The 15,432-nt window shown below is 40.8% G+C and overlaps 2 protein-coding genes and 1 long non-coding RNA gene across 11 annotated transcripts in view; 1 reads left to right on the forward strand and 2 right to left on the reverse strand.

The window, feature by feature from the left end:
* The window catches only part of nlrc5 (NLR family, CARD domain containing 5), a 104,475-nt gene that overhangs the window by 72,968 nt on the left and 16,075 nt on the right, over nucleotides 1–15,432 (reverse strand). The gene's annotated exons all lie outside the window — the stretch shown is intronic.
* LOC119024645 (myosin heavy chain, fast skeletal muscle-like) lies at nucleotides 692–11,766 on the forward strand. The gene is made up of 40 exons (XM_037107616.1): nucleotides 692–765; nucleotides 1,264–2,031; nucleotides 2,106–2,249; nucleotides 2,350–2,506; nucleotides 2,600–2,627; nucleotides 2,714–2,822; nucleotides 2,918–3,010; nucleotides 3,094–3,157; nucleotides 3,239–3,337; nucleotides 3,429–3,532; nucleotides 3,653–3,791; nucleotides 3,938–4,056; nucleotides 4,301–4,450; nucleotides 4,550–4,720; nucleotides 4,809–5,109; nucleotides 5,217–5,290; nucleotides 5,394–5,481; nucleotides 5,623–5,740; nucleotides 5,824–5,947; nucleotides 6,135–6,271; nucleotides 6,361–6,616; nucleotides 6,699–6,941; nucleotides 7,025–7,201; nucleotides 7,282–7,427; nucleotides 7,525–7,615; nucleotides 7,715–8,104; nucleotides 8,215–8,341; nucleotides 8,431–8,549; nucleotides 8,629–8,825; nucleotides 8,923–9,106; nucleotides 9,209–9,374; nucleotides 9,497–9,621; nucleotides 9,722–10,030; nucleotides 10,125–10,328; nucleotides 10,447–10,572; nucleotides 10,666–10,836; nucleotides 10,934–11,038; nucleotides 11,131–11,226; nucleotides 11,342–11,473; nucleotides 11,668–11,766. The coding sequence occupies exons 2-40, from the start codon at nucleotides 1,825–1,827 to the stop codon at nucleotides 11,686–11,688; spliced, it is 5,811 nt and encodes a 1,936-aa protein (XP_036963511.1). The 5' UTR covers nucleotides 692–765; nucleotides 1,264–1,824; the 3' UTR covers nucleotides 11,689–11,766.
* Nucleotides 6,611–7,824, reverse strand: LOC119024649. The gene is made up of 4 exons (XR_005076556.1): nucleotides 7,706–7,824; nucleotides 7,220–7,419; nucleotides 7,034–7,136; nucleotides 6,611–6,930 (listed from the first exon to the last, which is right to left on the reverse strand). It is a non-coding gene; the product is annotated as an uncharacterized LOC119024649 (long non-coding RNA).

Below are 15,432 nucleotides of genomic sequence, written 5' to 3' on the forward strand. Positions count from 1 at the left end.
TGCTAACGGGAATCATCTGCGAAGCCAAGATCAGGGCTAAAATCATGTAAAACAAACTTGGTTTAAGGGGTTCTGTGGACACAATCGTTAAACATACAAACAAGAAGACAGGAAAACTGGTAAGTAGAGAAAATAGCATTTGGAGCCTGAGCCTAATTACTGGTGACAAAACAGTGATCTGCCGTGGGATGAAAGCTTGGGTTTATAGGTTGTGAGTTGACAATCTATTTATAGGCATGTGTGTGAGTGTGTGGGTCAGCAGAATCAGGGTCTGAGAGGAACACACAAAAATAGACAGGCAAACCCAGGACATGTAAGACACAGGAGGACAGGGAACCAAAGGAAACTACAAGGAGGAGTTACAATATATTGCGTTTTCACATTTTATGCTATGTTTTGAGCACAGTTTCAGTGATTGGTCTTTGTTATCGCTTTAATTTATGTTTCATATTGTCCCTCCACTTTTGAGTTGAATACATATGTTATGAAAGATAAGTGTTTCCTTTTCTTTATGACCAACTCATTAAAAAGTGACCTCTTTAAAAAGCACAACTAGTTGTTTTTAAAATAATGTTTTGGCATTTCCCCTTCATTTGATAGTGAAAGTAGAGAGAAAGAGAAAAAGTAGAGGAGAGATAGGAGATGACATGCAGCAAATGACTCGGGCAGGATTCAAACCCAAGCCACTGCAGTGAGGACTCAGCTTAATATGTAGTGCCTACTCTACCAGGAAAGCTACTGGGACTCATTCTGGACTGTTTCTGGGTAAAAGGACAACAAGCCAATAAAAAAATAAATAATACATAAATATCTATGAAAGAAACATGAATGAATGAACATTCAATAAAATAAATAACTCGTTGAAGTAATGAGTATATTAATCACAAACATTTCAAAATCAAGCTGTGAGGACCTAGACGCACACTGACAACAGGCAAAGTGTTAACAGCTTTAGAAGCAAGGGTCAGTTAAACTGGTGAATTTATTTGTGTTCAGCAACACATTATAATTGATCAAAGCTGATAACATTTTAGAGATGTTCATGAAATAAAATTTCATTTTGAATTTATGCACTTGTTTTTGAAAGAGTGGAAAAATATATGGCCTGTTTCTTGTTTAGTATTGATTAAGAAGTTAGTATGGCAATACAAAAACTGGCCAAAGTAACTGAAACATGAAACCTGAAACAACATATGTTTCTACTTTTGCTGTCTGCTATGACCACATTTGGCTTGTATTCCAATTTTAACTCTGCCATGTCAGCAGTCCCCTATTCAATATAAGCAATCCTGGAGGAAAAAGGAGAGTGGGGACAGAAGACCTGTGAGTTCCTGCCTAACGTAAGGTAAAACTTTGGCCAGCTCTGCTTAAGACACTTTCTTTTAAGAAAATTATGTTAATGTAAATTATTGTTGAGTCAATGTGTGTTTTTACATCTCCGTCTTTTTATCTCCATATAATGAAAAACTTTTCTGAACAGAAGAGGTGGATACTGTTGACAGAGAAGGGGTCAGGTAATGGAACATTTTGATTTCAACTGTTCTATATAAGCATCCAAGGCATAAAACTGTATTCATTTAGAGTCCACGGTTATTCATGCAAGGGTTGTGACAAAACTTAACCATATGTCAGTACCCATTCTCTACCAGTAGAGAAAAGACTTTGTATAATCCACCTTTAACAAAACATATACATAATGTAATAGTGCATATGTTTACTATTTGAAAAGATGTCATCTCCAAGTGCTGTTTAATGTCATGAGCTCAAAACATTGGACTAAGATGGCAACTCTATGTAATTGTGTGACAGACATAAGCCGCAACCATGAGTACGGACGCTGAGATGGCCATTTATGGCAAAGCTGCCATCTACCTCCGTAAGCCAGAGAAGGAGAGAATTGAGGCTCAAAACAAACCTTTTGATGCCAAAGCTGCCTGCTATGTTGCTGATGCTAAGGAGCTGTACCTGAAGGGAGCAATCATCAAGAAAGATGGTGGCAAAGTCACCGTCAAAATCCTGGACTCTGAGGAGGTTGGTATTATGAATTCAGTGTCAACTAAAATTAAATATGATCAGTTCTAATTGTGACATACATCCTGTTCCAGGAGAGGACAGTTAAAGAGGATGACGTCACTCCAATGAACCCTCCCAAGTACGACAAAATTGAGGACATGGCCATGATGACCCATCTCAATGAAGCCTCTGTGCTCTATAACCTCAAAGAGCGTTATGCAGCATGGATGATCTACGTAAGACAATCTGCTTAATGCAAAAAGAGAAGTATTGAAAAAGGCTAAATACTTGAAGTATGACCACAGTTAACTGTTGATTCTCTATGATCACTTTTAGACCTACTCTGGGCTGTTCTGCGCCACTGTGAACCCCTACAAGTGGCTCCCAGTGTACGATTCTGAAGTTGTAAGTGCCTACAGAGGCAAGAAGCGTATGGAGGCTCCACCCCACATCTTCTCCGTCTCTGACAATGCTTATCAGAACATGCTTACAGGTAAGTGAATAATATAACAGAGTGGTATTCATCAGTATATGAGGTTTCTGTTGCAGAAAAACCTACTTAAGTCATTTCTTTTTCATTTAACAGATAGGGAGAACCAGTCTGTCTTGATCACGTAAGTCACACATTTGATGCCTTTTGTTAAAGACAAGATAATCAAATATCTTGATCAAATTATAATAAGTCTGTCTCTATACCTAGTGGAGAATCTGGTGCTGGAAAGACTGTGAACACCAAGCGTGTCATCCAGTACTTTGCAACAATCTCAGTTGGTGGAGGTGGAGAGAAAAAGAAGGAATCCAAGATGGGAGTATGTTACTGCATGACAATTACAAATCAGTGTTTCTTGAAAACTGACTATTTTTCCGATCCTTTTTTGATATTGATTCTAAACCTTGATTACAGGGGTCTCTGGAGGATCAGATTATTGCAGCCAATCCTCTGCTGGAGGCCTATGGTAATGCCAAAACTGTGAGGAATGACAACTCTTCTCGTTTTGTAAGTATGGAGGGATTTCTACACATTAAAGAGGTCCTGTTAAACATGTGAAGGGGCTTTAAAGATGTCTTTGTTCCAAATAGGGTAAATTCATCAGGATCCATTTCGGCACAACTGGCAAACTGGCTAGTGCTGATATTGAGACATGTAAGTGACAATTCTCAAGTCACGTACACACGATTAGGAAAGACATTTGGCCAGGCTTAAATTTATGAACATCTTTTATAGATCTGCTGGAGAAGTCTAGAGTGTCATTCCAGCTTCCCGATGAAAGAGGCTACCACATCTTCTACCAGATGATGACCAACCACATACCTGAGCTGATTGGTAAACACATTGAGCTGTTGAAAAGTTAAATTTGCTTACAGTTTTATTTTGCAATAATCTAATGAGTTTGTCAACTCTTTCTGATCTGCAGATCTGGCACTTATCACAACCAACCCCTATGACTTCCCCATGTGCAGCCAGGGTCAGATCACTGTGGCCAGCATTGATGACAAAGTTGAGCTGGAAGCCACAGATGTGAGTGATCACTTTAAAATACTTCAAGAGTTTGTTTATTAACTGCAATATCAAAACTGCGCTTCTCAAAGTATTTTCAAGCGTGATAATGTTTTGTGTGGAAACCTCTTTTGAAAACAGAATGCTATTGACATCCTGGGCTTCACTGCTGAAGAGAAGATGAGCATCTACAAGATGACTGGCGCTGTGCTCCACCATGGAAACATGAAGTTCAAGCAGAAGCAGCGTGAGGAGCAGGCTGAGCCTGATGGTACAGAGGGTGAGTATTAACTAATCAACTCAAAGTGAAAAGCTTAGGAACAACAGCAGAAAAAATCTTAATCAGACTCATTTCTGTTAGATTATAATGGAAAATCACAGCCACATGATAGATGAAATGACAGTAAATCACTGAACTGTTTTCAGATGCTGACAAGGTTGCTTACTTGCTGGGTCTGAACTCTGCTGACATGCTGAAGGCTCTGTGCTATCCCAGAGTAAAGGTCGGAAATGAGTTTGTCACCAAGGGACAGACTGTACCTCAGGTAACTGAGATACACCAGTGTCATGTTTTTGTTTTGCATTTATATTAGTCCACTGTCAGTACGTGGCATTAGAAGCGCTTTGCAAGTTAGCTCTGGTTTTGATTAGCTCCTTGTATGTTAACAAATGGCTCAGAGAAGAATATTAATCTTTTAATTTTTGATTATTTAACCTCATTTACAACTTTAGAGGAAATTCAAAATAACAGTAATCCATCATTGATTCATATTCATTGTTTTTATTCAGGTGAACAACTCGGTGCCTGCTCTGGCCAAGTCTATCTATGAGAGGATGTTCTTGTGGATGGTCATCCGTATCAACCAGATGTTGGACACTAAACAGCCAAGACAGTACTTCATTGGTGTCCTGGATATTGCTGGCTTTGAAATCTTTGATGTAAGCGTAATTTCCAACAATTCAACAGCCAATGATTTTAATGACAAAACCATTCTTATTGCCAGCACGGTATTATGCTGAATCTTTGTACCCTCACAGTTCAACAGCATGGAGCAGCTGTGCATCAACTTCACCAATGAGAAGTTGCAGCAGTTCTTCAACCACCACATGTTTGTCCTGGAGCAAGAGGAGTACAAGAAGGAGGGTATTATCTGGGAGTTCATTGACTTTGGCATGGACTTGGCTGCCTGCATTGAGCTGATTGAAAAGGTAATCATTTAAACATTTTGTGATTGTAATTGTTCTTAATTAGACATAATATATCACTTAATGACATATTTCTTCCCATGTTTTAAAGCCCATGGGTATCTTCTCCATCCTTGAAGAGGAGTGCATGTTCCCCAAGGCCACAGATACATCCTTCAAGAACAAGCTGTATGACCAGCATCTTGGCAAAAACAGAGCTTTTGAGAAGCCAAAGCCAGCCAAGGGCAAGGCTGAAGCCCACTTCTCACTGGTGCACTATGCTGGTACTGTGGACTACAACATCTCTGGCTGGCTGGACAAGAACAAGGACCCACTGAATGAGTCTGTTATTCAGCTGTACCAGAAGTCCCCAGTTAAGCTGCTGGTTCATTTGTATCCACCTGTAGTTGAAGGTATGATCCTATGAACTACACTATACTCAACCATATTTTAAAGGCATGTTTTTTATAGAAAGTTTGTCTTTTTCAAACAAAACATGTAAACATAAAATTGTCAACAGAGGCAAGTGGTGGTGGCAAGAAGGGAGGCAAGAAGAAGGGTGGTTCCATGCAGACTGTGTCTTCACAGTTCAGGGTAAGGTTTTACATTATAAACTTTGGTATAAATTCATATTTGTGTATACCCAACCTTACAATTGTAACATTTCATGACAAGTATTATCATTTTGGATCTACAGGAGAACTTGGGCAAGCTGATGACTAACTTGAGGAGCACCCATCCTCACTTTGTGCGTTGCCTGATTCCCAATGAGTCAAAGACTCCAGGTACACAAACAACAAAATCTCAAAAAATTCTGTGCGAGCTCGTTTTGTATTACTGGTAATGTTTACTTCATGTTGTGCTGCTTTAATGAAGACACTATTGATCCAAAGAACTAATTGAGGGATGTTTTTTTAATCTAAAAGGTCTGATGGAGAACTTCCTGGTCATCCACCAGCTCAGGTGTAATGGTGTGCTGGAGGGTATCAGAATCTGCAGGAAAGGTTTCCCCAGCAGAATCCTCTATGCTGACTTCAAGCAAAGGTATCAATTGATATTCTAATATGATGTAAATACCAACTGCTATTTAGTTTTTTCCACACTACCCATTAACCTCTCATCAAAAGGTACAAGGTGCTGAATGCCAGTGTCATCCCTGAGGGCCAGTTCATTGATAACAAGAAGGCTTCAGAGAAGCTGCTTGGATCAATTGATGTTGATCATGACCAGTACAGATTTGGACACACTAAGGTAACCACCTTGACTGTTTTCTTAAAAATAATTATGATGGGAAATAGCACCATGGGCCAAAGAACAAATAAGGCATCCAATGAAACTGCACTGTTGTTATTAAAATGAGAGATGCAAACCTTTTTCTGCCCTTGGTTCTTATCATTGCTCACCTATTCTGAGGTAAATTCTTGATTTTGTTGTTCAGGTCTTCTTCAAGGCTGGTCTGCTGGGTACCCTCGAGGAGATGAGAGATGACAAGTTGGCATCTTTGGTCGGCATGATTCAGGCAATCTGCCGTGGTTTTCTCATGAGAAAGGAGTTTGTTAAGATGACCGCACAGAGGCATGTTAATACAACTTATTTTGAGTGCACACTGGGGACATGAATAATGAAAATGTATTTTGTCTATAATAGCAACTTCTTTTCAACAGGGACGCCATCTACACCATCCAGTACAACATCCGCTCATTCATGAATGTGAAACATTGGCCATGGATGAAGGTGTATTACAAGATCAAGCCTCTGCTGAAGAGTGCTGAAACTGAGAAGGAGCTGGCACAGATGAAGGAGAACTATGAGAAGATGCAGACAGACTTGGCTACTGCCCTGGCCAAGAAGAAGGAACTGGAGCAGAAGATGGTGTCCCTGCTGCAAGAGAAGAATGACCTGACCCTGCAAGTGGCATCTGTAAGTACCCATCAACAGATAGTTGTGCTTTTCCATGTTTTCCGTGTTGAGTGCTCACATCTTTTTTCATAATACAAACTAGGAATCAGAGAATCTGTCAGATGCTGAGGAGAGATGTGAGGGTCTTATCAAGAGCAAGATCCAACTGGAGGCCAAACTCAAAGAGACAACTGAGAGACTGGAAGATGAAGAGGAAATCAATGCTGAGCTCACTGCCAAGAAAAGAAAGCTGGAGGATGAATGCTCTGAGCTCAAGAAGGATATTGATGACCTGGAGCTTACCTTGGCCAAAGTGGAGAAGGAGAAACATGCCACTGAGAACAAGGTTGGTAAACATCAATTCTTTTAGCATATCACAAAATATTTCAGGAGTACCTTGTAATAACAACATATTTCTTGCAAATTTAGGTGAAAAACCTGACTGAGGAGATGGCCTCTCAGGATGAGAGCATTGCCAAGCTGACCAAGGAAAAGAAAGCCCTTCAGGAGGCTCATCAGCAGACTCTTGATGACCTGCAGGCTGAGGAAGACAAAGTCAACACTCTGACCAAGGCCAAGACCAAGCTTGAGCAGCAAGTGGATGATGTAAGTTTACACACTCACTTGGATTGCCAATGCAAGATTTGACTTGACCATGATGATTGAAAACTCATGTTACTGTTTAGCTTGAGGGTTCTCTGGAGCAAGAGAAGAAGCTGCGTATGGACCTTGAGAGAACCAAGAGGAAGCTGGAGGGTGATCTGAAACTGGCCCAGGAATCCATCATGGATCTTGAGAATGACAAGCAGCAGTCTGACGAGAAACTGAAAAAGTAACAAAGCTTTTGAATTTTTTTAACAAATAGCATTTTTTAAAGTAATGGTCAATGATATGAATTCATACTATGTGCTGTATTTATTAATCAACAGGAAGGACTTTGAAGTCAGTCAGCTCCTTAGCAAGATTGAGGACGAGCAGTCAATGGGTGCTCAGCTTCAGAAGAAGATCAAGGAGCTTCAGGTGACACATTTTGTTACATAAAAGAATACAGCATACATTCCCATTTTTTAAAATTAAATCTGAAAGTTTACTAAAAGAAAAAAAACCTACGTTCAATAGGCTCGTATTGAGGAACTGGAGGAAGAGATCGAGGCTGAGCGTGCTGCTCGTGCCAAGGTTGAGAAGCAGAGAGCTGACCTCTCCAGAGAACTTGAGGAGATCAGTGAGAGGCTAGAGGAGGCCGGTGGTGCCACTGCCGCTCAGATTGAGATGAACAAGAAGCGCGAGGCTGAGTTCCAGAAGCTCCGTCGTGACCTTGAGGAGTCCACTCTGCAGCATGAAGCCACTGCTGCTGCTCTGCGCAAGAAGCAGGCTGACAGCGTTGCTGAGCTGGGAGAGCAGATCGACAACCTCCAGCGTGTCAAGCAGAAGCTGGAGAAGGAAAAGAGTGAATACAAGATGGAGATTGATGACCTCTCCAGTAACATGGAGGCTGTTGCTAAAGCAAAGGTACACAATACACTAAATGGCATTCAAAAAGTAAAATCAGTATAATGAATAAGATAAACAATAATATGAATCTTATTGCTGATGTTGAAGATCTCCATTCTCTTTACCAGGGAAACCTTGAAAAGATGTGCCGTACTCTTGAGGACCAACTGAGTGAACTGAAGACCAAGAATGATGAAAATGTCCGTCAAATCAATGACATGGGTGCACAGAAAGCACGTCTCCTGACAGAAAATGGTATTTATAAGTTGTCAGAGAATTATAAGTTGTGTATTACTGAGAAATGTACCACAAACTAAAATGCGTAATGACATCTTTTACACAAGGTGAGTTCAGCCGTCAAATTGAAGAGAAAGAAGCTCTTGTCTCCCAGCTGACCAGAGGCAAACAGGCCTTCACACAGCAGATTGAGGAGCTGAAGAGACAGACTGAAGAGGAGGTTAAGGTAAGAAATCGTCAAGTGTGATAATCTTCATGTGTGTTATTTGGACATTTTGCACACTGAATATTGTGTCTTACAACAGGCCAAGAATGCTCTTGCCCATGGACTGCAATCAGCCCGCCATGACTGTGACCTGCTGAGGGAGCAGTTTGAGGAGGAGCAGGAGGCCAAGGCTGAGCTGCAGCGTGGAATGTCCAAGGCCAACAGTGAGGTAGCTCAGTGGAGAACTAAGTATGAAACTGATGCTATCCAGCGCACTGAGGAGCTTGAGGAAGCCAAGTGAGTAATTATTTCTATTTCATACATGCAAAAACATCTATAAAATAATTTTGTATCAAGTGTTTCATTGAGAGACGTCCATATCTATTTCAAACAGGAAGAAGCTGGCCCAGCGTCTCCAGGAGGCTGAGGAGCAGATTGAGGCAGTGAATTCCAAGTGCGCTTCTCTTGAGAAAACCAAACAGAGGCTTCAGAGTGAGGTGGAGGACCTCATGATTGATGTAGAGAGGGCCAATGGACTGGCTGCTAACCTGGACAAGAAGCAGAGGAACTTTGACAAGGTGGCAACATTTACAGTACTCTGTGTGGCCTAGCCTTAGAAAATAATGAGTGTCTTTATATTGCTGCATGTAAGACTGAACTGTATTGATTGTTCTATTCAGGTGTTGGCAGAGTGGAAACAGAAGTATGAGGAGGGTCAGGCAGAGCTTGAGGGATCTCAGAAAGAGGCTCGCTCTCTTGGCACCGAGCTGTTCAAGATGAAGAACTCTTATGAAGAAGCTCTGGATCAGCTGGAGACCATGAAGCGCGAAAACAAGAACCTGCAGCGTGAGTTCAACCACATTATGTAAATTATAATGCATTCAACAAATGTTTATGTGTTAGAAAGAAGTATTTCTCTTCAACAATTTGAGGCTTAACGATACAAAAAACGTATGATGTCTCTGCAGAGGAGATCTCAGATCTGACCGAACAGATCGGTGAGACTGGTAAGAGCATCCATGAGCTGGAGAAGGCCAAGAAGCAGGTGGAGACAGAGAAGTCTGAGATCCAGACAGCTCTTGAGGAGGCTGAGGTATATTTCTTCTGAGAAGATCTTGTGGAAAAAAAAGTCACAAATGTATTATTAAAGGATTGAGGGCAAAAATTCATGTTTTATTATTTTTCATTATTAGGGAACTCTGGAACATGAAGAGTCCAAGATCCTGCGTGTCCAGCTGGAGCTCAACCAGATTAAAGGTGAGGTGGACAGGAAGCTGGCAGAGAAAGATGAAGAGATGGAGCAGATCAAGAGGAACAGCCAGAGGGTGATTGACTCCATGCAGAGCAACCTGGATTCTGAAGTCAGGAGCAGGAATGATGCCCTGAGAATCAAGAAGAAGATGGAGGGAGACCTGAACGAGATGGAGATTCAGTTGAGCCACGCCAATCGCCAGGCTTCTGAGTCCCAGAAGCAGCTGAGGAATGTGCAGGCACAGCTGAAGGTATTGTAAGACATGCAGTCATTGCATAGACTATGGTCAGTGTAACTACATTTTAGCATCCATGTAAATATATTTGCTGACATTATTTCACCAGGATGCCCAACTGCACCTTGATGACGCTGTCAGAGCTCAGGAAGACGTCAAGGAACAAGCTGCTATGGTGGAGCGCAGAAACGGTCTCATGGTGGCTGAAATTGAGGAACTTAGAGCTGCTCTGGAACAGACGGAGAGAAGCCGCAAAATTGCAGAGCAGGAGCTGGTGGACGCCAGTGAGCGTGTTGGACTTCTCCACTCTCAGGTGAATAAACACATTTCACGTAATTTCTTCAAGTATTCAAAATCTAAATTTGTTTTTAAACTACATGGGAAAAGTAATCATGTGATGACTTAACGTACTTCATATCATTACCTTTTAGAACACAAGCCTTATGAACACTAAGAAGAAGCTTGAGACTGATCTGGTCCAGATCCAGAGTGAAGTGGATGACACTGTTCAGGAAGCAAGGAATGCAGAGGAGAAGGCCAAGAAGGCCATCACTGATGTAGGAATACATTTTATTTCTACTTCTTACATCCAACTGAAATGTGCTTTTATCAATACATTTCTAATTTACATTTTATACTGTCTCCTCTAGGCTGCTATGATGGCTGAGGAGCTGAAGAAGGAGCAGGACACTAGCGCTCACCTGGAGAGGATGAAGAAGAACCTTGAGGTTGCTGTTAAGGATCTGCAGCATCGCCTGGATGAGGCAGAGAACCTGGCAATGAAGGGTGGCAAGAAGCAGCTCCAGAAACTTGAGTCCAGGGTAAGAAACTTCTGTCAAGATTTATACATTACAAATCAAACTAATGTAAGAAAACATGTTTATTCTTAATATTTCATACATGTTTGGTTTTGTGAAGGTGCGTGAGCTGGAGACAGAGGTTGAAGCTGAGCAGAGACGTGGAGCAGATGCTGTTAAGGGTGTCCGCAAATATGAGAGGAGGGTGAAGGAGCTCACCTATCAGGTACGGTATAATCAAGATTTCACATGTACAGTACAAATCAGTTCATCACAATAACTTTGAATACATTTAACCCTCTATATTTTCTATTGCAGACTGAGGAGGACAAGAAAAATGTTACCAGGCTGCAGGATCTGGTTGACAAGCTGCAGCTCAAGGTGAAGGCCTACAAGAGGCAGGCTGAGGAAGCGGTAAGGACAACACCCTTATTTTTGGGACTTGATACATTGTCATAGTTATTCTTGCACGGTAGACCAAGCATTCTTTTTTGAACATTTAAACACCGGTCCGTAAACTGGATTTCAGGAGGAGCAGGCAAATGTGCACCTGTCCAAGTGCAGGAAGGTCCAGCATGAGCTGGAGGAGGCTGAAGAGCGTGCCGACATTGCCGAGTCCCAGGTCAACAAAATGAGGTCAAAGAGCCGTGACACTGGCAAGGTAAATAATTACATATTTCATTTTGATGAAATGAAAAATTAAAATAAACTTACCATAATATAATTTTGGTGACATAATTATTTATCTAAGAATTAAAGTATCTATTTTTTTCAGTTTCACAAGTGTCCATTGCTAAGCGATAACCTCTAAAGGTATGCAGAGTTTAAGTGTTTAATTTGTTTTTTATTTTACAGGGAAAAGACGCAGCCGAGTAAAGAACGCCTGCTGACGGGCTGTTTCTAATCATACAATATGATGTGAAATATACTACAATAAAATTATTTTTAATCATATTGCTCTCTGTTTTGCTGTCATTGTGTCCTCTACATTCTATAATCTTTATGCACTAGGTGGCCACCACATGAAGTATGCTGCATACTTTTTGATGCACAGGTAGCCTAAGAGAATCACACCTTATGTATCTGATACTATGATTTTTCCTATTTTTACTTACTTCATATTCTTTTTCTTTTTGAGTGTATTTTCAGTCATTCTTGCTGTGTTTGTGTTGTGACAACATGCAGCAATGAAACTGAAAGGCTTTACCATGCTTGCTAGTAAAATAAACATACAGTAAGCTTTCACAGTATATTCACTATTTCATTATATATCTACAATAAAATGTATGTGGTGTTCATATTTTTGTTTGACAGCCTGAACATTAAACACTGATGTAATGACTCCACCTGATCCAAATTATAAAACAATAAAGCAACAATTCATGTAAACTGAGAGATCAGATTCATGAACAAAAAGATATGTTTTGATAAAGTATTCATTGGTAATGATGTATATTGCTTCAAACTGAAAAATTGGAAAGACACGTTTTATGAACGGTATTCTATAAAATTATTGAAAACAATTTTGTGCTGGTCTAAATACCACATGTTGGAAGGAGATTTACTACATGTGTGCAAAGTGGGAGTTAGCTGGCATTGGAAAGGCATGGAAGCATAAGGGCTAGGTTGTGCTCTAGGAGTAGAGAGCGAGATGTGTAAGGTGATACAGTCATCAGAACACTGTCCTGTTCACACTTTACAACTTTATATCTTGTAGTCTGGAGTCTGACAGGGATTGGGGTTTTCACACTACCTGACTGGTCAGTAAAAGGGGTCCAACAATTTAAGCTCACACACAGGACACAGGACATAATCAAACAGTCCAGGATGTATGATCTGAACAAAAGAAAAAAAAACTACAACAAATAACATCACAGGGTTAATAAAAGGATTATTTTTGGACAGAGTGGGTGACACTGCCTGATCGTATCATAGCTGAGCAGGATTCCCAATTAAATTTACTGAAATGCTTGTGTGCATGTATTCTGAAGCTATAAGCTATCATTGTGCCAGCTCCATACACACAGATGCCTTATAAGACTGGGTTCAGGGAGCGACTGTGGTGAGAAGAAGAAGGGAGAATTTGCGCTCATTAGCTGTAGCTTGTTCCTGGCTAACTGGTTAGCTAACCAGAGAGTTAGCTTGCAGGACATCCAGCAAAGCTCTTGCCGAGCTTCTGTAAATCATGCACAGGACACAACGCAAGCGTTAAACATACAAACATTACCAGTGACAAAAACAAAGATCTGCCAATGAGTGGGATGAAAACTTAGGTTCGTACGTTGTGAGTTGATAAGCTGTGTTACACCCGCAAACGTAATAACTGCCCACAAACGTAATAAACCACAAACGTAATACAAATCTGCAGCTTTGAATGTAATAATCCCGCAAATGTAATAAATTTCCCACAAACGTAACAAAATTTGCCTACTGCAAACGTAATACTGAATTTCCTGCAAATGTAATAACTATTACATTTGCAGGAAATTATTACATATGTGGGAAAGTGAAAATCTGTAAATGTAATAACTTCCCACAAATGTAATATGAGACAAAATAATGATCTTTGTGGTTGTTGTTGTTTATTTGTTTACTTATAAACCTGCCAATAGTGACTGAATGTTGACAAGCAACCCGCAGGTCAGGTGGGGCAGGTCAGAAAGTGACAGAGCAGTGTTCTAAGTTATTAATAACACACACACACACACACACACACACACACACACACACACACACAGGTCATGCTCATAATTTTAAGGGCTATGGCTACAAGCCTATGCTGGTGGCTTATGAGAGCCAATGTTTGAACCATTTAAGCTAGAAGATCCGTGGTTTGCGTCCCGGTTGGGACGCCTGGGATCTTTCTGTGTGGAGTTTGTATGTTCTCCCTGTGCAGCGTAGGTTTTCACCGGGTACTCCGGCTTCCTCCCACAGTCCAAAAACATACTGAGGTTAATTGATTATTCTAAATTGTCCGTAGGTGTGAATGAGAGTGTGCCTGGTTGTTTGTCTCTATGTGTAGCCCTGTGATAGACTGGCGACCTGTCCAGGGTGTCCCCTGCCTTCGCCCTAAGTCAGCTGGGATAGGCTCCAGCCCCCCCGCGACCCTGCAGAGGATTAAGCGGCGTACATATAATGTACAGATAATGGATGGATGGATGGATATCAAAAGCCAAAAACTTGAATAGATAGTCCATTCTTTGAAGTACGCCTAATGAAAACATTTGTCAAGATTTAAGACTGGTCCATGTTCTTTTTGATAGTAACATGGACCAAGACTGTCTGAACACTGACAATGTAGATTAATTTGGTAGATTAATTTAAGTTACAGTCATTATTTATTTGCAAGTCTTTAATTGTCAGAGTTCAGACAGTCTTGGTCCATGTTACTATCAAAAAGAACATGGACCAGTCTTAAATCTTGACAAATGTTTTCATTAGGCGTACTTCAAAGAATGGACAATCTATTCAAGTTTTTGGCTTTTGATATCCATCCATCCATCCATTATCTGTACATTATATGTACGCCGCTTAATCCTCTGCAGGGTCGCGGGGGGGCTGGAGCCTATCCCAGCTGACTTAGGGCGAAGGCAGGGGACACCCTGGACAGGTCGCCAGTCTATCACAGGGCTACACATAGAGACAAACAACCAGGCACACTCTCATTCACACCTACGGACAATTTAGAATAATCAGTTAACCTCAGTATGTTTTTGGACTGTGGGAGGAAGCCGGAGTACCCGGTGAAAACCTATGCTGCACAGGGAGAACATACAAACTCCACACAGAAAGATCCCAGGCGTCCCAACCAGGATGCAAACCACGGATCTTCTAGCTTAAATGGTTCAAACATTGGCTCTCATAAGCCACCAGCATAGGCTTGTAGCCATAGCCCTTAAAATTATGAGCATGACCTGTGTGTGTGTGTGTATGTGTGTGTGTGTGTGTGTTATTAATAACTTAGAACACTGCTCTGTCACTTTCTGACCTGCCCCACCTGACCTGCGGGTTGCTTGTCAACATTCAGTCACTATTGGCAGGTTTATAAGTATACAAATAAACAACAACAACCACAAAGATCATTATTTTGTCTCATATTACATTTGTGGGAAGTTATTACATTTACAGATTTTCACTTTCCCACATATGTAATAATTTCCTGCAAATGTAATAGTTATTACATTTGCAGGAAATTCAGTATTACGTTTGCAGTAGGCAAATTTTATTACGTTTGTGGGAAATTTATTACATTTGCGGGATTATTACATTCAAAACTGCAGATTTGTATTACGTTTGTGGTTTATTACGTTTGTGGGCAGTTATTACGTTTGCGGGTGTAACAAGCTGTTTATAGGCAAGTGTGTGGGGCGGCAGAATCAGGGTCAGAGGGGAACACACAAAAATAGACAGGCAAACCCAGGACATGGAAGATACAGGAGGACAGGGGACCAAAGGAAACCACAAAGAGGAGTCAGAGTTACAATATATTATTATTTCATGTTTTCTGCTGTGTTTTGAGCACAGTTTCAGTGATTGGTCTTTGTTATCACTTTAATTTATGTTTCATTTTGCTCCTCCACTGTTGAACTGAATAAATATGTTATGAAAGATAAATGTTTC

This window comes from Acanthopagrus latus, chromosome 8, assembly GCF_904848185.1.
Source record: "Acanthopagrus latus isolate v.2019 chromosome 8, fAcaLat1.1, whole genome shotgun sequence".
Taxonomy (NCBI): Eukaryota; Metazoa; Chordata; class Actinopteri; order Spariformes; family Sparidae; genus Acanthopagrus; species Acanthopagrus latus.

Bases quoted from the DNA above. Each gene is read 5' to 3' on its own strand.
- LOC119024645 (XM_037107616.1), top strand. From the start codon at position 1,825: ATGAGTACGGACGCTGAGATGGCCATTTATGGCAAAGCTGCCATCTAC. The intron at 8,342-8,430 runs GTATTTATAAGT...CTTTTACACAAG, and splicing joins ACGTCTCCTGACAGAAAATG to GTGAGTTCAGCCGTCAAATT. The intron at 10,837-10,933 runs GTAAGAAACTTC...GGTTTTGTGAAG, and splicing joins TCCAGAAACTTGAGTCCAGG to GTGCGTGAGCTGGAGACAGA.